Source organism: Rasamsonia byssochlamydoides, assembly GCF_041956645.1.
Source record: "Rasamsonia byssochlamydoides strain NRRL 3658 unplaced genomic scaffold VTN77scaffold_1, whole genome shotgun sequence".
Lineage (NCBI taxonomy): Eukaryota > Fungi > Ascomycota > Eurotiomycetes > Eurotiales > Trichocomaceae > Rasamsonia > Rasamsonia byssochlamydoides.
In genome coordinates, this window is record NW_027192384.1 from 649757 (window position 1) to 671360 (window position 21604).

A 21604-nucleotide genomic window follows, 5' to 3' on the forward strand; every position below is an offset into this window, starting at 1 on the left:
ATAGCTGTCTGGAAAGGAAGATGTAGTAATATCAACCTTTAGAGGAGTCTGATCGGTCTCTTTTGATATCAGATGGATGTACACCAGGATAGTATCTTGATGTACCAGTGGCAAGCCTGGTACGATGTAGACCATTCAGTGATATTCTTAGTGTCATAATTCTCGAGTATACAAAATCAGAGTAATATATCTGATTATTTTTCTCTATCAAAATAATTGCATCTATCACCTTGCACTCAGGTTGGAGTAAAAGTGATATCATACTGTTGATGCCTGAGGCAGAAGTATACTCTCACCAGGCACATCACGTCACACGTGAATACTGACTAATCAACCATCAACATCCATCTCGTGACTCCTGCGCCTCCCTATTTAAACCTGTTTTCCCCTCATCCATCATTCATTCTCGACCGTGAAGATGAGCTCCCAGGCGTATTATGAGCTCTACCGCGGTAGCAGGTATTGCCAAAGAGCATTTTAGATGATGTGTAATTCTCCAGGTTTCACGAGCTGACGTCTCTGGCTTTCTGTCGCAGTCTCGGGCTCTCGCTCACCGATACGCTCGATGATCTGATCAACGAGGGTCGCATCGAGCCGCAGCTGGCGATGAAAATCCTCTCCAACTACGACCGCGTCATCACGGAGGTTCTCGCAGACAAAGTCCGCGCCAGGCTCACTTTCAAGGTACTGCCCTGTGGATGCTCCGGCTTGATAACGGCGGCGTTGCCAGTATGCTGACGTGAAAAGGGCCATCTTGACACCTACCGGTTCTGTGATGATGTCTGGACCTTCCTGATTAAGGATGTCACTTTCAAGCTGGATAACCAGTCGACCGTCCAGGCGGACAGGGTGAAGATTGTCAGCTGCAACAGCAAGCGCCCGGGCGAGGCATAATCGACTTTCAGTCTTTCTCTCTCGACTAGTACCGTAATTGGCGACGCGCTTTTTCGGTAAATATGAGAGGCATTCATTAAATGGGATGAGATGGTCAGCGGGTTGGTCATGATTCAGATCTTATCTCGGTTGGCGTTGTGGAAATGGATACATATCGGCTTTTGTCTTTTCATTATGGTTGGGAGTCTAGATACCCCGAAATAGGTTGAAATTGAGATAATACTCTATTACTCTTCATCTGAGGTTTAGATTCGCAATTTCGTTTAGATAGTACGGAGTACTCCGTACATACTCGTAGGTCGTCAAGGCGGCAGCTGAGCCGGTTTTGGAAACGTGATTGTTAGCATCCGGACCGCGGCAATCGACCGCGTTTCCTGCACACTCCGAGTGAGCCCACGAAGAAACCATTCTTTTTCCAAGTAATGAAGCTCTCAAGTCCATCGTGACTCACGTTCCAATAGGCGTTCGAGCGGCCTAGTCAATATGCCACGCTCGTTGCCATGGCTCGTCGGCGGAACAAAAGATGACACGACGAAGCAGTCAACCCCGCGTCCACGTCGCGTCAGTCCTGATACCACGCCAAGTGGCAGTGGCAGTGACAATGCCAGGAAAAGGAGGTCTCCTGTCAAAGAGACACCTAAGAAGACAGACTTCCTGAGATCCTGTATGACTTGTTTTTCTACTTATTCTCTAGTCGCTCCTACCTCACTTTACTGACACGGTGCGATTCTAGCTCGGAGCCCCTCCAGTTCCCCAATCCGGCAGCCTCCAACGGAAGAGTCAGTATGGCTGTAAGATAATATTTGCGACTGGCCGCTAATTTCGACTGCTAGGTTTCTAAGGGAAGGATTCGACAACGACGATATGTACATCATGGTCGAGGACGAGTTCTACGCCGTCGCGCAAACATTCACGCGACACCTACATCACGCAGAGTACGTGCGGCGGAGGAAGCAGGCTAAACTGGAAAACGCGACGGCGATTAAGGATCTGGCGCGACCGACGGACGGCAAGACGGTCATGAGGAAAGAGACGAAGAAGCAGAAGGAATCCGAAGAGTTGGCTTCCCGGCAGAGAAAGGGCCTGGACGAGACAAGAGGCAAGCGGCCACGAGTCGATTCGGAAGAGGAGGCCAGCGATCTGGACGAGGAGGAGGATCGCGACGACGATCCTTGGGTTGGCACGTCCCTCCACAGCCTCATGACCAGTCCGAGGAAGTCAAGGTCGCTGGTTGGGCTTCAGGGGATCAAGTCTAGTACTAGAGCTGCGGCTGGATACAGGCAGGCAGGATCGAATGGAAAGGATGATCGGCGAGAGCCATCTCCTGAACCACGCCGACAAGAGGAGTCACACGTCGACGAGACAGCCTCCGAGGATGATGATGACCTGGAAGTCACCCAAGTCACCTCGAAAGCTGCTCCGTTGCCGCGGGTAGACTCCATGAAGGCACGAGCACCAGTCAAAAGAGAGACTCCTGGTACACCTATAAAGGAAGAAAACCGCGATGTTGGAAAGAGCAACGGTCACTATTCGGAGAAGAAAGCAGTGAGCAGTTCCAGCCGCTCTGTATACAGTGGTTCGACTAGCTCGAACATGAATACCAGGAAGAGAAGGCTTTTGGAGGAATTGGACGATTTCCCTGAGACGAGTGAGGGGAGATCAAAAGATAGAATACAGGACCAGCCTCAAAATTCACTATCTGCAAGAGTGCCTTCTCCGCGTCGTCAGGAAAAAGACTCCAAGAAATCTCGCTTCAGTGAAGTGCCAACATTTTTGGTGTGACGAAAGGACATTCAAGTGGTATTACAATCATATATAGAAATCAGTGGAGTTGCTTTCCACTGCAGGTGAGAATCCTCCAAAAACCAGCCACCACGTTTATAACCTCAAAAGAATCTTAGCCCGGTGAGTGGTATTGTCGCAATCTCATCGTGTCGCTGTGGCAGTGTCCGGGCGGGTGTCAAGCTGTGAGTTTTGCACCCAGCCTCTGGACGCGTCGCTTGAGCTGGTCTCTCTTGGATGGTTTGAGCTCGACAGCGGTTTGAACCGCCGCCTCCTTCTCCGCGAGGACGCCATTGTTGTCATGACCTGTCAGCGTGCTATATCTGGAGAGGCAGGAACCGCGATCAAGATATTTCTTTTCAAGAGTGTTCCGGGAGACTAACTCGTCGTCTGAGAGAGGCATCGCGAACTCTTCCTTGCGGAAGTTGGTTGGAGGGCCCTGCAATCCACCCGATCAGCTTGTTGAGTCCGGCAGGCGGCTCGACGGAGATCCTTACAATCTCCAGAATTCTGGGTTCTTGTTTCCGCTGAAATGGCGACTTCAGCCAGTGGAAGACTGGTGGAAAACAGCCGGTCATGGTGAAGTATGCGGTAGACGACGTCGCGTCAAAGAATGATAGTGATGGCAATAGTTGCGGAGTCTTCTTTTTGGAACAAGAATGGGTGTCGATGCCGGTCGAGAGGGGAAACGTTCTTCTTGGATATGGGGAATGACTCGTCAATTCAATGCGAAAAAAAAGCAACGCGAGAAAAACGCTCGTCCTGCTGAAATGACGATGATGTATGCAATGCGATGCGATGGATGCGAAATAAATAGCAAATGAGCGTGCAGAAATAAAAAAGCAGACAAAAGGACAAAACACAGCACGAATGCAAAATGCAGATCAATGACGACTAATAAAACAAAGACCTGTATACAGTATACACTTTCAGGTCATTGAAGGAATGAATGAATGAAGAAGAAAAACACTAGTGTAGTGTTGTTTGGTTAAGAGAAGAAAGGAAGGCTCTTTCTTCTTGTCTTTTTTATTATTCCTGGTTACACGGTCCTCGATCCTCGCTCCTCAATCCAATCCAATCCAATAGGTAGGTAATATGCGGGTGTTTCCTAGGAGAGATGAGACGACAGGTATGCCCGCGTATGTATGTACTGTACCTAATATATGCAAGTTATCAGCGGCAACCTCAAACACAGTGTAAGACTTTGGCAAGGCAAGGCAAGGGCTGACTGACTTGACTGACTTGTCGCCTAGCTTTCGTGAAGCGTAAACGTTACACGGAAACAGTCGTGTCGAGGTGAGTTGAGTCGAGGCGTGTCGTGTCACGCTCCAGGCCAATGATCCAGTTCAGTTCACCCCAGTCCAGGCCAGGCCCAGGCCGGGCTGATCCGATGCGATGCCAATGCCCATACCTACCTAGGTATCTACCTATCTGCAGGGGCGATTCTCTCACATAGCTAGCAAGCCCAGTACACTCACTACAAGCCAATCGCGTGTCCAAAGGGGGTGCTGAAGAAGTCTGAAGTATTGCAGACATTGCCATTATTGACATTCCAATCCAATCCAATCCTCCACCTGCACCCCCCTCGTGCTGCTTTTCTTGGCGCGTCTCTGGTCCTTTCTTCGCGTCCACTCCTTTGGTTCTGTTCAGCTGGGGATGACACGAGTCAGTCATTCGTCAGGGAGTGAAGAATTTTCTAATTGGCTTTACCTACAGAGGTACCAGGTACCTACCTACCTACATAGGGACTAGGTGCATAACGTATGCAGTCAGCGTTACGGTCTGACGGTCTTCCATACTAACCCTGCCTGCTGCTGACTGCAGGTAGGCACCAGGTACTAGGTACTGTACCCTCGATTCCAGACGCGGTCATCGATCTTCAGTGGCGTTTTGGCAGGACTTGAAGGGTTTCAGACGATTAAAAAAAATAAAGTTAGCTTAAATTCTCCTCCCTTTCTTCATACCTTAACTCCATACCTAAGTACCTACCTACCTATATCTACCTACACAGGGGTTTAACAGTACGACAGGATTGTGTAACCTACAGATGCACGTATTATTATTATTGCAGACGCTATTATAGCAATATTAGTATGATGTACTAGTTTGCGGTCTTCATGATATTAATTATCTGGTCCCTGTCCTACTACCCTCCCTATATGGGGAATAAACCAATACCAGGTATGTCCCTATAGTACCCAGGTAGGTATAGGTATGCATGTGATGATTACTTCAGATTCCTTCCATGCATATTCCATTCATTCCATATGTCTGTCCTAGGTATCCATCACGTAACTAATTTAACTTGAATACCCCCTCCCTTCCCTTCCATGATGAATTTCATCTTAAAGGCTAATTATTGACGTGACGATGCCATGCCCTGCCCTTGCCCTTGCTGTCCATTGAAGCCAGTATATATATTTCCAAGGTTAATACTGTAGTACACCATACACGGATACCTAGGTAGGTTTCTCCGCCCAGCAACCTCGATCGTACTCTGGGTACAGTACATACATACATAGGTGTCTGTCTGTCAGATACCTACTGTACACAGGTAGGTAGGGACCTGATGTACGGAGTAGACTGCATAGTATTGACTACCATTGATAAAGTCCACCAGCACGTGGACATCCAACAAATTCGCAGCTTTAGATCAGTTGGTTAGTGCCTCCTTCCCTCTTCAACACCACCCACCTGGGCAGTGCAACCTGCCTAAATGGGTATCATCATCACCATTATCACAATTTACTAACATATCCCACAGGGAGATCGTTAGCCTGAAGCCAAAACTTTCAGCCTGTTATCTAAAGGTCGCCTGGTCGATCCAGGCAAGCTGAAATTTGTTTCATCCTTTTATACTTGTGTTGGGATTCATATTTTCTTTTTCCTAATCTTTCCCGTTTAAGCGGATCGTGGAGGTGGGTGGATCGTCCCTTCCGGATTGAGTTGAAATTTGTCCCTTGCATCCATCGTACCTACCTAGGTAGGTAAGTAATTGGCTGCATTCCAAGGAAAATACCTATTTCCTACCCTCGAGTCCTGACTTCTGCGGGACTCTCGACAACCACCGAACTTTCTTTACCACGAACCTACCTAGGTAGACTAGGAGACCTGTTTTTTTTTCCCCCTCCAAAGCATATGTGTTGGACATTGAGTATCAGAATGAGAAACTTATATACATACATGTGTGTTCCAGTTTATATTCTCCAGTAACAAATTGATCGACTGACTGAGGAAGTGATGGACCGTTGCAACTAATTTGTCAACAGTCCAGCCATCCTATGGGCTCTGTCATCCACAGATAAAAGGGTCTGGCTACTCGAAACTACTGCCAGGCCACCCATTGACGACGTTGTACTCAGCCAGCGGCGTCACACCGTGCAAGACTTCATAATGCCGACGGTCCCCGCAAGCAGCTTCTGAAGAAGCGGAACAGTTGAGCTTCAACGACTCTGCAACCCGTTGTCCAGCCTCTCGACCCTCAAACCACGCACCATGCAGAAACCCAAAATATCCCGCGCTGGTGGCTTCCCCCGCAAACCATAGTCGACCCATATTGGCCCGCAGATTCTCGTGCATTTGCAGCGTCGTCGACGGAGGCCAGTTGGAGTAGCTGCCGTAGGCCCAGGGCTCGGTGCTCCAGCGCGGATAGAGGAAGTCCATTGGCTCTGGGATGTCCACGTCGGGGAACATCTCGCGGAGAACGGCCATGACTTCATCTTTCGTCTTCTCGTCCGATTGCATCTCCACGCGGTACGATTCCTGGTCGACGACCGTGACGAAGAGGATGTTCGATCCGGGAAGAAACCCCGTCGTTGACAGGGATTGCCAGACCGGATAGTACCCGCGGGTCGTGGGAGAGGCGTACAGGAGGAACTGCGTCTCAGCAGGCCAGAAGGTGTTGTTGAACTGGAGAAAGATCTTGGTGTACGTGCCCATCTGGAACATCTGGATGGCGGTCTGTTTCCAGTCGGGCAGGTCGGGAGTGAAGGCCACGGCGTCGTTTTGGAGCACGCCGAGAGAGAACGTGCAGATGGCGTACTCGGCGCGAATGCAGCTCCCATCGCTGTTGTAGACGGTCACGCCGTCATCGGAATAGCTGATGTTGGTTACCTGGGTGTTGAGCAGCAGGCGAGGATCCGCCGGGCGAAGAAAGGTCGACGCTTCCCCCTTGATGATCGTGTTGAAGCCGCGCTGGTCGAAGACGAAATTGTTCTGGTCGCCAAACTGGTTGAAGGTCAGGTTCTGGCCGGTGATGCCAAAGACGAAGGAACTCTCCTCGGGTGGGTAAGCGCTCTCCCAGTCTACAACATATATATGTTAGCTTGAAGATTCGAATCCAGCTTCAAACTGAGGCATCTACCCCACTCCCACCACTCAACTGCTTGGCCAGCCATGTTCTTCTTTGGTTTCCAGCCTGCCAGGCTGATTCCCGCCCGGCCAGTTTGGTCCTGGAGGTTCTGGCTCAAGATGGATCCTGCGTGAGCTGCTGCAATCGTATACGCGTCATCATACGAGTCCAGAAGGTCGCTGTAATCAGAGAAGCCGGTCTCGTTGTATGTCAAGATGGAGCTGTAGTTGGAATAAGTGTTTGTCAGGTTGTATTTCTTTGCCTGTGCAGATTAGCCTGAATAACGTCTGGATACACATTACAACATTACCAATGTCCAGACAGGATTCTCTGGAAATTGTCATTAGTTAGCGATTGCTCTGCAGAAACTGACGAGAGAAAAGCTCTACCTGGACCTCCAGATTGGCCAAGACCTTGAACCTGTACCATTTCAATACGAAGTCAGAAAAGAAAAAAAAAAGCAATTCCATGATATCTGTCAATGAGAACTTCGTCTGACCCAATTCGCGCCCAATTCAACAACATAAGAAGAGCCGTCTTCCTTTTCCCCAAAATGGGCATGTTTCACCCGGCCGCCAATATCGTCTTGGTATTCGACGATGAGAAAGTCCGTGATCGATGCGTTGGTTAGGGCTTGCTGGGCTTCGTCAGCACCGTCATCATAATGATCCCCGTGTTCCTTTTTTTTTTCCTTTTAAAGGGTCTGAACTTGCTAGCTTGTCACTTACAGCAGCAGTGATTCCCGCCATCCCAGCTCCTCTAGTAAGACAGACAACACAGACATCTATCTGTTAGCATCACAAACAAACATTACATGTGCATACTTTTTAGGGCTTCAGGCTATACATACAAAATCGCAACCTTTGTCTCCCTACACTCCCCATCCTGGACGGGGACGGGAACATTGGCGTCGTTGGACCGAGGCACGACGAATCCCATGCAATGATAATCTTGTATGACCCAGCCTATAGCCAGCCATATTCCGGTTGCTATTCGATGTAATCTTGCAAGGTTCATCATATTCAGAGGATAGTTTGTATATGATGAAGATAGACAGTATATATGTTGTATGTAAATGTATAGATATACTTATTAACCTGACAAGTCATTTTCCCGGTAAAGAAAGAAAAAAAAAAGAAAGAAAAAAAAAGAAAGAAAAAAAAAGAAAGAAAAAAAAAAGAAAGAGAAAAAAAAGAGGGAGTTCCATTATCATATATATGTACTGTATATGTACAGTACATACCATCACCAGAATCTTGGCCCTCCAACAGTACAGGAATGTAATGCAGCGACGAAGTGGTGGGGGAAGGATGTCGATCATCAATAACGCTTCTTCTTCTTCTTCTTATTATTATTACCTGTGATCTGTACTCCGTGAGTCTGTATAGACCTCTATCTATTAGGTAGCTAACTTGATACGGCAAGTCCAGGCGGGCTCTTACCAGGGTTCCCCTTACTCCGTACTTCAATATCAACTGAATGTAGATTAGATTAGAGATTGGATGGATAGATGGATAGATAGATAGATAGATCACATGCTGGATTACTATATTGATAGAGATCTCGACGATTATCGTTATTTGGACTGCCGTATGCTTTACGCCGTGCAGATAGATTGAGTACGTAATGATCTCTCTAATTGATGATTTGCGTGGAACGGAACGCCGAGAGAAAAAAAAAACACAAGACACAACTGGCAATTAATTCCTTGGAGTAATGGATGGATCTCTTATCTGATCGTCTGATCCATCTTAATTAATTAACGTACGTACCGTAAATGCAGTGTGTCGTGTCAGGGAATCTGGTCGTCATCCTGGGGACAACCTTCTTAGCCTTATCTGCATGTTAGTTATTAATCACAGATAAGGGTATATATCGGTCGAAGACACTTAATGAAGAGAGAGGCCAATTAACGCAGTCCACAGGTGCTGTACATATACGTATAGTACATACCTGCATTTTACTTATCTAGTACTGTAGTAGGGAAGAAGTAAACCAGTTCTTATGGGTATGATCTCAGCATCTTCTCAGCTGCAGCAGCCCTATGTACAATACATGCATGCATACATAAGCTTTATGATTAAAATTCCCACATTAAATGTGTTAACAGTATAAGCTTCATTGAGCACCGCTGTAAGACAAGATTAGCGATGTGTGTGGCTTTCAGTAGTGGTGAATTACGTACCGACTTAACTACAAGTACATGCCTACTCGGCAATCTTGCCATTGCCATGGATTAGGTAATAATAATTAATATGCTCGGGCCCGATATGACATTTTACGCCACTGCACCTCCGGTGATGATATACCAGAATGTTCTTGTTCTCTTCTGCAGGCCCTGCAGAACGGCAACATTGACAATGGACAAGGTTTATTTCGGATAAGCCTTAATGTGGAAGCTCTTCAGCTTCACGAACTGATCAAATCCAAACCTGCTCAATGTCACGCCCCGTCCTGAGTTCTTCCAGCCGGTCCATGCGAGGTCCTAAGGATTGCCGTTAGTCTCGAACCCTCGAGACAGCAGCAGGCGAAACGAATGTCATCAAAATTAATGAGATGTCTACTCACCGGACTTGGGTAGTCGGCCCTGTTGATAAACACCGTCCCTGCCTCGATCTTCTCGATCAGCTTCTCTGCAGCAGCCACGTCCTTGGTCCAGACACTCGCCGTCAGCCCAAACTCGCTATCGTTCATCAGCCGGACGGCTTCCTCATCGCTCGCGACCTTCATCACGGGAATGACCGGCCCAAACGTCTCTTCCGTCATGACGATCATCTGGTGCGTGACGCCGGTCAGCAGCGTCGGCCGGACATAGTTGCCCTCCGGAGGGAAGTTCTTAAACGTCTCGTTGTCTGGCGTTTCATCCTTGGCGCCCTTTTGCACCGCGTCGGCAATGTGCGCCAACACTGTCTCCTTGGCGCGCTTCGAGATCACCGGCCCGATCTGGGTCTTCTCGTCGAACGGATCCCCGACGCGATACGTGCTCAGCACGTTTTTCACCTCCTCCACAAACTTGCCGTAGATGCTCTCGTGAACGTACACACGCTCGATCGCGCAGCAGCTCTGCCCGCTGTTGAAGATCGCGCCGTCGACAATCTCCGCTGCCGCCCAGGCCACGTCGACGTCTCCTCTGACATATGCTGGATCCTTACCGCCCAGCTCCAGGCCGACGTTGACGATTCGGTCGGCAGCCGCCTTCTGCACGGACAATCCTCCGGCGACGGAGCCGGTGAAGCAGATGTGGTTGATCAGGGGTGACCGGATGAGGGTCTCGACATGTGCGAGGGATCCACAGTGGAAGTATTGAATGACGTTCTTGGGCAGGCCGGCCTCGTAGAAGGCTGCTGCCACTTGCTCGACGATCGTCGGAGTCTGGGGAGAGGGCTTCAAAATGACGGCATTTCCGACGAGGATGGCCGGGATCAAGCTGTTGACCAGGATCAAGTAGGGATACTGAAGCTGTTAGTTGGTGACCAGTAGACAAAACAATCCCTAACCCAGCAGGGAAATTACGTACATTCCATGCAAAGATAATCAACACCACTCCGACAGGCTGCCGCTTGATATATCTCTTGAAGCCCGCTTCTGCTTCCCCATGCACGACACCCTCTTCTCCGAGAACCGAACTGCTCACGCGGTTCAGGAAGTCGCCTCTTTTGATCGCGGTGGTGATCTCTGCGGGCGTGTAGGAGATAGGCCGCCCCATCTGCTCCGTCAACTCGCGCGCCAGGACATCCTTTTTCTTTGCCAGGATCTCCAGCGCACGCGCCACGATTTGCTGGCGCTGTTCGAGGGTGGTCGACTGCGAGAACGAGCGGAAGGCCGCTTGAGCAGTCTCTGGCAGGAGGGCAAGCTCCTCCGGTGAGATGGCCTGTCGAGTCACGACGGGGGCATTGGTGATGGGGGAGATGGTCGTCAGAGTTTCCGACATGATTGATGACGATGACTTAGGGAGTGATGTTGTTGACCAGGGAGAAAGAATGACTGAAGGGGTAGTCTGCAGCGTCAGTTGCTCAGTCGCTGCGAGGTATAATTAGAATTGACTCGAGGGAGAACGAGATATTGTGGAGTGCAGAGATAACTGCCCCTCCATACTTTCTCCAGAAGAGCCCCGCAAGTAACCAAGGAACTCCACTGCTTGGCGCGTGACTAGTAACCTCAGTACGGAGTTACTCCGTACGGTGTACTCTGTATACGGGACAAGTACATATATTTCTACGGGAGAACTCAATATGGGATGCAATTCTCGATCTACTACAATTGTCTATCTCATAAGATACATGGCTGTTTCAATGATTTCATGTCGACCTCTGCCACCCTGCCCTGCCTACCTCGGTACCTAAGTTAGGAAGTAGGCACACGTCAAGGATTATTCGTCGTCTTTTTTTGGGGTTAGAAATTAGGTAGACTTGGGCAGTACCATACATCTAGTTACCTAAATAGCCAATCTACATGTCTATCGACTATATTATCTAATGTTGGCCAATTTGATTGTTGGTTGCTTTCATTCAGTTACGGGTATCTTGGTCATCCGTCTAATGTTCCACACCTAGATACAGGTGATTGGCTGGATAATAGATAGCCTTAAAGACAGACATGTATGTGCGTATATGGATATCTGCGCCTATCCGTTCCCTCAATATATCTCCATATTGCAAATTCTAGGTCCCTCTAGATGAGAAATCCCTGAACAACTCCAGACTCCAACGCTCAATTCAGTTTTTCCAATTTCATTGCGGCCGTCATCCTCACACCTCGACTGTAATGTCAGGTAGGAGACGAAGAGCGGTATTTTGCGAAAACAGGCAGCTTGTAGAAGTAGGACGGGAAGTAGGTGAGAAGTAGGTGTCGAGTCTGAACCATGCTGTCAGTTCAGTCCGATTGCGACAGTTACGACAGGTCTACACGAGGTCTGATTTTGAGGTGCGCGGAAGATAGACTTGATAGTTCCTGCAGACTTCAAGACGTGATGGAGCGTTCTTGCAAACTTTGGGACCGATATTCGAGCATTTTCAGCCGTCTCTCGTTCCAACACATCGAGGCCCAGCAGGTCATCAGATACTTCGACATCAGCTCCTGCTCCTCCCACATCATCTTCAACTGTCTCCGTGCAAACGGAGACGGCTGCACCGGTATCGAGCGCACATGCACACGGTATACCTGGCGACTTGGCCGCGTGCTGATCGCACACAGAGGCTTCGAAGGAGGCTCCTGCGCCTCTGGTGCACTTCTCAACTCCAGACACTGCATGATCAGCTGTCTGATATCCACGTTGAGTCCATATGCGCGGTACTCGATTTCGGGCCAGAAGGCATCTCCCCAAAGGGGATCGTCCCGAACGGACCTCTCCAACGCGCGCAGCCAGAATTCAAAGGTGGGAAACCGATTCTTGATCTCCGGCAATTCCGTCTCGGGGAGAAAGTCGCACAACAGACACGCGACAGCGACAAGCCGGATTGTCGGTTCAGAATACAAGACATGTAGGACGACACATGCAGGGCACCCCTCCGCCAAACAGAAATCGCGTTCTTCCGTCAGAATACTGTGGAGCCAGGTAAAAGCGCCACGGGCCTCTCCTCGAAACGCTCGCTCTGGTTCTGCTCCTCGTTTTCTAGACAGAGCCCGCTTTGCGATCTGGGTGGCCTGATTATGGATCTCAAACAGAGGCAGGAGAAGCGCATGCGTGATGTCGCGATGGAGACGGAATGTTTCCTTCTCGTCCGGACTGCATGCGTGCTGATGAAACGGGCAGAAACTAGCCGATGTCAGTATATACATTACTGCTTGATTTGATTTTTGGGCTCTTACTTCAACATATCAGTCTCACGCTCTTTTCGTCGCAGATGCTGTCGAACGCTGCGGAAAGCTTCATTGCGCTCCAGTTCCTCCTCGGCCTCTTTGGAGATCCGAAACGGTGACGAAGTGGTCGAATTGGACATGATGCCAGTCTGTGAAGAGTTCCGGTGCTGTCTTCCGTATTCAATTGACGCCACTATCTGGCGTATCTAACAATTTGGATCGTCCTTCGCGATCATCAAATACGGATTCAATGTCAGAATAATACTCTTCCAAGTGCCTCTGCAGGATTGAGCACAATGACGTAAAGAAACGTCGTGTCGCGTGGTGTAACCAAACTCTCTCAATCAATCCCGTCAATCAGGAACGGCGAGCTGTCATTCGCCTCAGCAGGACCATCGAAAGCTGTGTAGTGTAGCGGAAGCACGAGGCGCATATTCAATTGACTCGAATTGATTGACTGACTGTTTCTCTTTTGTTTCAGGAAATAATTAGAAGAGGTGAGCGTGAAAGAGAAGATGGCCGGGAGCGGTCAGAGGAGTCGTGTTAGTCCGTCATCAGGGGGAGCAATCACCAAATAATGCCGCTAGGACGATCTCCGCGAACGGCAGTCACAACGGCTTCGTTTTAATACTGGATTAAAATTAATTTAATCCAGATTACTCAGGGAGAAAAAAAAAGAAAGAAAAAAAAAGAAATAACTAACTAAATAAATGAAGGAAGCAAAAACTTTCAGAGGTAAGTATTTAATTGTTCAGTGTGCCGACTGTTGCAACCATGTCGACGGGCGATTCCCTCCTTTTCAGGGTCGTCGATCCCACTTTCGCAGGTAACATCCAGTGTCCCACCTGGAAATAATTTGAACTACGGAGTACTGCCCATCTCTAGCTCCTCCAGCTTGGTCTGGAACTTGCCGTCACCTTCAGGACGGAATCACGGAATCCTCCTGCAACGTGCAACCCCGGTGGCATGCCACATCGCTCTCTCACGACGGTTTCGTCCTAGGGCCAAGCCACGAGGCCACCTTGACTTTATCAACTTATCGCCTGCCTTATCCTCCAGTAGCAGTCCGTGGTCTCCGTTCGTACATTACAGTACACTCGGGCTCATGTCTTGGCATTCGACGAGCGCGAGTTAGTCGGAGTGTCGTCGTCGCGATAAGGTGGAGACTGCGGACGAGAGCAATAAATTTAATAAATAGGCGTGGGCAAAAAAGACCATTCATTATTTTGAGGAGGGTGAGAATAGAAACCGTGACATCGAAAAAAAAAAGATTGATCCCTCTCTAAGACAGTCCGGAGATGTGGAAGAAAAGATCGAATGGAAACTTCCTCTTCCCTCCCCACTGAGCGAGAACCTCAGTTCAGTTTGTGTCAGCTGTCAAGCCATCTGATTCGATGATTGCTCCGCAAGCAAGCAACATCGGGACGGTCTAGACAAGAAGACTTAAGACTATCGACGTCTCTATCGGAACCGAAACCCCCGCAGCTTGCCAGCCAGAGATCCTGCTTTTTCCGACCTGCAGCACAACTTGCCCACCGCAAGAACAAACCGAACACCTCCGCTGCTCGTGAGACTGATTGCAACTTACTATTATTCGATGAGTCTCTCTGCCTACCTGCCCAACTATTAATTTAATTTAATTAATTACCTACGTCAGGCATCAAAAATTTACTCCTTCGAGACTTTGATTGCGAGAGCGGGGAGTTCTCCGCATGATGATGCTGGTCAAGTTCAACTGCTGGCTATCTCTATACCAATACTCTGTCGTGGACGTATGTACTCCGTACTGTACATAACTTAGTTACAGTACACTACGGGTCTACGGCTACTGCTAGATGCAGCTTAAAATTGAGCTTATCATTATTGACGCACTTTTTTTTTTCTAGCGGTGAAGTGTCACACCTAGCGAATAGCATTGTTTTCTGTCACCAACATACTGTACATACTCCGTACGTAGTTATGTCCATGAGCTCTGGACTGAATAATGATAGAAAATAGAACCCTCGATGACTTCATATTAACACCAGGAAAAAAGATGTCTATGACTACATTCATGTTCACATTTAATAGCTATCTTTACTTGCATCTCGGGAGTGAGTTGGGCTGAAGTCATCCACCCAGTTTCTCTCCCACCATACCTATTCGTGTGATGTGTATCTTAAAATGAGTACTCCGGAGTAAGTCAGAAACGCCGTGGAGACTGTTGGTATGCACGTACATGGCAAAAGGTAGGGCCTAGAGAAAAAAAAAAAGTCAATAACTAGCACTCTTTTGCCTAAAATTGCGGGATCTCTCTCTCTCTCTCTCGCTCTCTCTATCGCTCTCTTTTTTTCCCCCTTATCTGTCTTATAAAACTCCATTCCTCGTGAATTCCGCCCAATCCTTCTGGTACTGGATCGATTTGATCCCCTCGGGATACCGATTCAACAGCTCCTTGGCGTTGTCCCACGCCTTCAGCACCATCTGCGTCTTCTTCGGGTCTCTCTCCGTCAGCTTCAAAGGGAACGGTTTCAGACAGCAGACAATGCCCTGGGTTACTGCCTCCGTCGACACAGGGATCGGGTTTCCCTGCTCGTCGAGCGCGTGCGAGAAGTCAAAGGCCCACAGCATGTAGGCGATTCCCAGGAAGAGGGACTGCTCGGCGATGTTCAGCCTGGGATAGACGCGACGGCAAGCACCGAACTTGTGATAGACATGTGTCAGTTTCAAGTCAACGCAATTTGGGCTACATCGGATTTCTATGGTGTATACTTACGGTGAAATGGTCGCGCTGATAGGGGTCAGACTGCGTCGCACTTTCTTGGGCGCGCAAGAAGTCGTTCTTGTAGCGGTTTGGATCGAAGACCCGGGGGTTCGGGTAGCGTTCCGGGTCATTGTTCAATGCCCAGACGTTGATCATAACCCCCGTCTTCGCAGGGAGCGTATAGCCATTGTAGGTGTCGTCATTGGTCGTCGCATGAGGCACGATCCCCAGAATGCTCGAAGGTACAAAAACGAAAAGACTCTTTCACCACGCCCCGAATGTATTGGAGGTTCGACTCATCGGCCATGGTTGGCAGGCGATTGGGACCAATGACTCGATCAATTTCTGCCTGTGCTTTACATGGGTCAGCATAGAAGGGTAAGAAACGGAAGAGAAATAAAATACCTTCTGCGCTTCGGGGAAGTTGACCATAACAACGGCAAACAAAAGGAAAATGGAGGCAGTCGTGTCAGAGCCAGCTTCGAGCAGGGTGCCACTGACATAGCTCGCCCAGTCATCGCTAAACCCGTCTTTTTCCTGCATCTTGAACATATCTTCGCAGAAGCATCCGGTGAGAATGCCCTTGTTGATCCGCTCCTTGACTTTGAGCATGTAATCCTTGTACAACGTAATTTCCTCATTGTGCAACTGCTTCCATTTCCTCTTTTCCGGGTTCATGAAGTCGGGCAGAATCCGCAAGATTGGAAAGTAGTCGAGCATCGACGCAGATACCTGCGAAGCTACAGCAAACTGTTCGAAACCCCTAAACCGTGTATTCCGTTAGTATGTCCGATCAATCCTTTTCAATCAGAGTGTTGGTCGTACTTCGTATATCTGCTTCACCTCCGGATCGTTGAAGGCGAGACTCCGCCATCCAAAGGTGATACTGGTCACCAGACTGGTGCTGTATCGCCTGACATGGTCGTGGTATTAGTTTGGTCTCTTCACCATATCCGCCAGCATCTGTCGCAGTTCGAGTTCTGGAAAGGGATATAATTGACGGCAGTCTTGATGTTAAGCAAGTTGTGGATCATTTTGCCAGCCTTCCGCCAGCCTTCCGCCAGCCTCGTCGTATTGCATCAAGACCAAGCGGTAGCCTCCCGAGATCAGGGTCTGGCCAACATACATTTCGGGACGGGACGAGTAGTTGTTGGCTCGCAAATCAATCATGTCCTTCACGACCCTTGGGGAGTTCAGGACCACCATGCGCTGGTTTCCCAGCATGACTGAGTACATCTCTCCATATTCCTCTGCCCATTTGCGGAATTGACGTGGAAATCTTCACTGGGCAATTGGTGCAGGTTTCCCAGAACTGGGATCGTTGGAGGACCAGGTGGCATCCCCTGGGGCCTTTTCCCGACTTGTAGCAGCTTGTAGAGGCATGTTTCAAAGACGACAATTGCTATCGTGACCAACGGTGAGCACGTGAGCAGCGTCGTTTTCGAATATTAGTCCCTTGCGAACGCATTGGAAGCTAGATAGAAAATGAGGGCAGCTCCATGTAGCAGGTGCATAGCCATAAGTCGAGAGCAGGCAAGGCTCCTAGATTTATTTGATATGGTACAGCACACATGTCGCATATAGAGTCAAGAGGCATGGTAGTTCCGGTGTCTGAAGCTCATCAAGAGTGGGGTCGATATAGCACGTTCGCAGGTGCTTCTGGGAAGAGCTATCAGAGATAGGAGTGGGAGGCAAACATCTTTGATCGGAAGAAATGACAAAGGTCATGGCGACAGACCAACCAGTGGCCCAATGATGCTGACGGCCTGCTTGAATCGTATCTTGCTTGCGGGATCTCTTCAGGAATCAGTGCTCAACTAAGCACCCTTATGAGAATGCAATGTCGTCATCTGAGATACGTACCGTGGAGTTTGACAGAGCAGCAGAATCCTCCATTGTCCTTCCCGACGAGGCGTTGTTCCTGGTGTTGATGGTGGGGTTTGGCTTATCACGGCCCATTCAAGATGGACCATTACCTCCAAAGTCATTGATTCTATTGAATTAAACATACTTCGCGAATAATATTCAGAGGTTTTCGAATTAGTCAGAGCTTTTGTCGAGTCTTGACAACACTTGCCAGCCATCAAAGGTAGGGGACAACCGCTTGAACGCTTGAAAGGGAATCTGATCGACGACCAAGGCGATTGACCTTATCAGTTCTCAGCGTTTGGGATTCCTGCCATCTCGTAACGTCGTTCTTTAATTTCTAGCCCAAGTCGTCCAGCACATCGAAACGTGTCGTGAGCTCTCTTGGCTGTCAACTTCACTTCCAGACTGAGAGAAGGAAGCGACCTGTGTCACGTCTATCAAGAAAATCCTCTCGGGAGGTTGACCTGGAGACAGCAGGAGAAGTTTCATCACAGTGTAGTCTCTTAGGGGATATTGGCAATCATGTACAATGGCAACCGTTCTCTCGTATTGTTGAACTTGGGGATCCTCAAGATGACCATGGAGAAACAAGTGCTTTACGAGATGAATTATACACATGGCAGAGGGCCAAGATGATGGTCCCGTGACCTAGCAGGATGGATGGGTCATCCTTGCCTTTTCAAACCATGGATCTGCTCCTTGAATATAATAATATCGACTAGAAGAGCAGCTTGCAGAGAATGATGATCTTTTTGAAGGCATGCCACGTCTTGACAAGGCAGACCTGCTACAGGAATGGAGTCGTCAGGGGAATTATCTGGGTGACATGAAGCGGAATGATATTATTTATCCTCATTAACACAGCAAGGACCTCTGGCTGATTCTGCAGAGCAGAATAACTTGTCAGTGCTAGCGCATTCTGTAGATCAGAGACGTAGATCCGCTCTGTGATTGAAGTGTGCCTCTGAGTGATGTCCGAGGCGCAGGCAGTGGGGCTGTGTGTGTGTGTGTTCCGGCGTCATATTTCACATATTCGGGATCCCCGGGTCAAGCCTCAAGAGACTCAGAGTCAAGCTCAACAGGCGACGGCTTATCAGCGATCGCAAACAGTAACGATCTCCACTGTGGTTGCTAGATCACGGATGGATGTGGCCAAGATGAAACGCCCATGTGTGCGCCCCATTGATTCCTTGCCAATGTCCGGGATGACGCTAATCATCAGGACTCCATTCCAGATCCCTTCTTGCCTGATTTGGACAAGACAAATCACCTTCATTTCCAACCGCCAGGAATTTCTTCTTCATTTCTTCATCCTCGTTTTTTTTTTCTCTACCTTCTGTCGTTTTATTTTATCATTTGGATCCTACTTTCCAGGATCCCTCCAATACTTGATTTTTTTTTCTTTCAATTGTTAACCCTTCTTGACGCCCGTTCGTTGCTTCCATTCCGGAGGGATATCCTCCCATCTTGACTACGTTCCTCTGAAAGAGAGGGCGTTCGTGGGCGATCCTGGATTACGGCATACGCACTCGCTTCGGGATCACCCCAGATTCCAATTGATCAAATCAGTCTATTTTCAACGATCGACACCATCGCAATTGCTCGCGAATATCATGTCGAGTCGCTCGCTTTCTTCAACCATTGGCTTGACCAGCTTGCTTGTGGTCCTCTTGCAAACTGTCCAGGTCCTGGCCCTTTCGCCTCTGTCCGCAGTGGGAGCCAAATTCTTCAATGAGAATGGCACGCAATTCTATATTAAGGGTGCGTCAGCCAATTCTACCCCTGTCTGCGGTCTGTTGGGCCAATTGTTGACGATTGATGCTACCAGGAGTTGCATATCAACTCACAGATGATGATCCTTTGATCGATACCGAACAATGTAAGCTGGACGCAGCGCTGATGAAGGAACTCGGCGCCAATGCGATTCGGGTCTACCACGTTGATCCCAATGGCGACCATGATGGATGCATGTCGACCTTCTCGGATGCAGGAATATATTTGTTTGTGGACTTGGAGACCTTTACGACGTCCATCGATCAGGTATGAGGAGCTAAGCGGGTGAGCATGAGACAGGCACTCTTGTTGACTTTAGATCGCACTGCAGGACGCCCCTGCTTGGACCGACAGCGAATTCAGCGCATACAAAAAGGTGCTGGACGCCTTCCACGGCTACGACAACCTAGCTGGTGTGTTTGTTGGAAACGAGGTGCTCACCAGGCTGAATGGGTCCCAGGCGGCCCCGTACGTGAAGGCCGCTGCTCGTGACATCAAGGCATACCGAGACTCGAAAGGCTACCGCAAGATTCCCGTGGGCTATGCTGCGGCTGATATCGCGAGCCTGCGTCCCATGCTTCAGAACTACATGGCCTGCTCGACCAACTCATCTGAAAATTTGGACTTCTTTTCTCTCAACGCCTATGAGTGGTGTGGCGACTCCTCGTACACCGTTTCAGGCTACGACGAGCTTCAGAAGAATGCAACGGGCTATTCGATTCCCATCTTCTTCTCCGAAACCGGGTGCAACGTCCCGGAACCGCGTACCTTCGACGACCAGACGGCCATCTTTGGTCCTCAGATGGACGACACCTGGTCCGGGGCTATCATCTATGAGTGGATTCAGGAAGCAAATAACTACGGATTGGTCAGTTATGGCCCCAGCGCCACCGGTACTGCTGCGACGGCCTCAGACGTTCAGGGTGGATTCACGCGCCAGGGCACACCAACCCCCATCTCGCCGGACTTCACCAACCTGAAGTCTCGCTGGGCCACTTTAAGTCCATCGGGAGTTGCTCTCTCCGATTACTCTGCTTCCGCCGCAAGCTTGACTCCCCCGCCGTGCCCGACTTCTACTCCTGGTGGTTGGACAGTTGACCCAAGTTCTCCTCTTCCTACTCTCGGTCAGGTCGCGACTCAGGCCGGTTCCCAGACGACGGGAGGTACAACGAGCGGCGCCACAGGTACTGCTGCCAGCGCATCCGTGACGAAGTCTAGCGCTGCCAACCGCGTCACCGTCAGTACGTCCGCCTATGCAGATGGAGTTGGCAAGCTGATCACTCTGCTTGTCGGATTTGCCGGTTTCATGTGTTGGTGGCTATAAGCGCGACTGCTAGCATATGCTCAGTTCCTCCTATCTTCCGATCATGTGGCGACTGGAAAAATGGGTGGTTATTTATTCTCGGGTATTCATGCATAAATACATAGATAGATAGAATTCCGGTAGTGATGTGGCGTGTGTTTCAATGGTCAAATGATAATATACATTAACTTCCAACTTCCTTAACAACCTCATATTTCCGTTGCAGCGATAGAATCAGGCGCAAGAAAGCCCAATCGTTTGTTCTACATACATCCGCACCAGTTGAGTGATATCTTCTCTCGAAGAAGCTGCTGAGCGCGCAGACAGGTATACATAGATGGGCCATCGAACTAACTCACTCCTCATATACAGGCAGCGACCAGGGGGCAGCATCAAGAAAAGTGGAATCGTTCCAGTGTTTCCTGAGCTCATTCTGCAGCACGATAATATCGGGATCGTAGTCGTCGTCGTCGTCTCGAGTCTCTTGATCCGTCTCGTTATCGTCACTACTTTCTTCCGTGTAGGTTGACTCCCAATTGCCGAGACCGAAGTCCAAGTCCGGATCGATGCCCGTGGTTAACGGGCTCGTTAATACATCCTTCTTCTCCTCTGGATTATTATGGACTTGCTTGACAGGCTCGGATACATTTTCCTCCGCCGACGATGGCTTCGTTTCGGCCGTTTCTCCACGTGCAGAGTCTTCAGGGACGACAGAATCAGCCCGTTTTGTTGAAGGATATCGCTTCGTCACGCAATGCAGATCAATGACACCTTCCAGTTGTTTCGCGATGTTCGCAAACTGCCGTTCCACGTGTGCTGCAGATGGGCGCTTCTCCGGATGCTTTGCCAACATTTCTCTCACCACCGCGAGCATTGGCTTTACGGCTCTAAAGGCGAGGCCTTTTCGCTTCTTGGAGTCTTGCTCTAAAAGGGTAATCCACGACGTCACCTGGCTTAAGTTGCGGTCGAGATGGAATGAGGCGTCCGCAATCCCACCACCCCGACCGGGAGTTCGATTTTTTGCGGCACGGTGGTTCGCAAAGGCCGACAGCTTGCGCTCACAGAGATAAGTGAAGATGTCGAGGATGAC

The 21604-nt window shown here is 49.3% G+C and overlaps 10 protein-coding genes across 10 annotated transcripts; 3 read left to right on the forward strand and 7 right to left on the reverse strand.

The window, feature by feature from the left end:
- Window positions 1-418: 418 nt before the first annotated feature.
- VTN77DRAFT_222 (uncharacterized protein) lies at window positions 419-894 on the forward strand (the record flags this gene model as incomplete). Its single annotated transcript, XM_069418036.1, has 3 exons — window positions 419-459; window positions 537-684; window positions 748-894. The coding sequence occupies 3 exons, from the start codon at window positions 419-421 to the stop codon at window positions 892-894; spliced, it is 336 nt and encodes a 111-aa protein (XP_069282585.1).
- A 483-nt stretch (window positions 895-1377) lies between these two features.
- VTN77DRAFT_223 (uncharacterized protein) lies at window positions 1378-2676 on the forward strand (the record flags this gene model as incomplete). Its single annotated transcript, XM_069418047.1, has 3 exons — window positions 1378-1558; window positions 1628-1673; window positions 1728-2676. The coding sequence occupies 3 exons, from the start codon at window positions 1378-1380 to the stop codon at window positions 2674-2676; spliced, it is 1176 nt and encodes a 391-aa protein (XP_069282586.1).
- A 178-nt stretch (window positions 2677-2854) lies between these two features.
- VTN77DRAFT_224 (uncharacterized protein) lies at window positions 2855-3254 on the reverse strand (the record flags this gene model as incomplete). The annotated part of the gene is made up of 2 exons (XM_069418058.1): window positions 2855-3115; window positions 3174-3254. The coding sequence occupies 2 exons, from the start codon at window positions 3252-3254 to the stop codon at window positions 2855-2857; spliced, it is 342 nt and encodes a 113-aa protein (XP_069282587.1).
- Window positions 3255-5991: 2737 nt separating this feature from the next.
- On the reverse strand, window positions 5992-6624 carry VTN77DRAFT_225 (uncharacterized protein; the record flags this gene model as incomplete). Its single annotated transcript, XM_069418068.1, has 1 exon — window positions 5992-6624. The coding sequence occupies one exon, from the start codon at window positions 6622-6624 to the stop codon at window positions 5992-5994; it is 633 nt and encodes a 210-aa protein (XP_069282588.1).
- Window positions 6625-9398: 2774 nt separating this feature from the next.
- VTN77DRAFT_226 (uncharacterized protein) lies at window positions 9399-10958 on the reverse strand (the record flags this gene model as incomplete). The annotated part of the gene is made up of 3 exons (XM_069418079.1): window positions 9399-9512; window positions 9596-10480; window positions 10545-10958. 3 exons carry the CDS (start codon window positions 10956-10958, stop codon window positions 9399-9401), a joined length of 1413 nt encoding a protein of 470 aa, XP_069282589.1.
- A 1028-nt stretch (window positions 10959-11986) lies between these two features.
- Window positions 11987-12966, reverse strand: VTN77DRAFT_227 (uncharacterized protein; the record flags this gene model as incomplete). The annotated part of the gene is made up of 2 exons (XM_069418090.1): window positions 11987-12782; window positions 12836-12966. The coding sequence occupies 2 exons, from the start codon at window positions 12964-12966 to the stop codon at window positions 11987-11989; spliced, it is 927 nt and encodes a 308-aa protein (XP_069282590.1).
- A 2206-nt stretch (window positions 12967-15172) lies between these two features.
- VTN77DRAFT_228 (uncharacterized protein) lies at window positions 15173-15725 on the reverse strand (the record flags this gene model as incomplete). The annotated part of the gene is made up of 2 exons (XM_069418101.1): window positions 15173-15508; window positions 15582-15725. The coding sequence occupies 2 exons, from the start codon at window positions 15723-15725 to the stop codon at window positions 15173-15175; spliced, it is 480 nt and encodes a 159-aa protein (XP_069282591.1).
- A 108-nt stretch (window positions 15726-15833) lies between these two features.
- Window positions 15834-16289, reverse strand: VTN77DRAFT_229 (uncharacterized protein; the record flags this gene model as incomplete). Its single annotated transcript, XM_069418112.1, has 2 exons — window positions 15834-15923; window positions 15975-16289. 2 exons carry the CDS (start codon window positions 16287-16289, stop codon window positions 15834-15836), a joined length of 405 nt encoding a protein of 134 aa, XP_069282592.1.
- An 828-nt stretch (window positions 16290-17117) lies between these two features.
- On the reverse strand, window positions 17118-17528 carry VTN77DRAFT_230 (uncharacterized protein; the record flags this gene model as incomplete). The annotated part of the gene is made up of 2 exons (XM_069418124.1): window positions 17118-17366; window positions 17433-17528. The coding sequence occupies 2 exons, from the start codon at window positions 17526-17528 to the stop codon at window positions 17118-17120; spliced, it is 345 nt and encodes a 114-aa protein (XP_069282593.1).
- Window positions 17529-19051: 1523 nt separating this feature from the next.
- VTN77DRAFT_231 (uncharacterized protein) lies at window positions 19052-20535 on the forward strand (the record flags this gene model as incomplete). The annotated part of the gene is made up of 3 exons (XM_069418135.1): window positions 19052-19199; window positions 19267-19478; window positions 19543-20535. The coding sequence occupies 3 exons, from the start codon at window positions 19052-19054 to the stop codon at window positions 20533-20535; spliced, it is 1353 nt and encodes a 450-aa protein (XP_069282594.1).
- Window positions 20536-21604: the final 1069 nt, after the last annotated feature.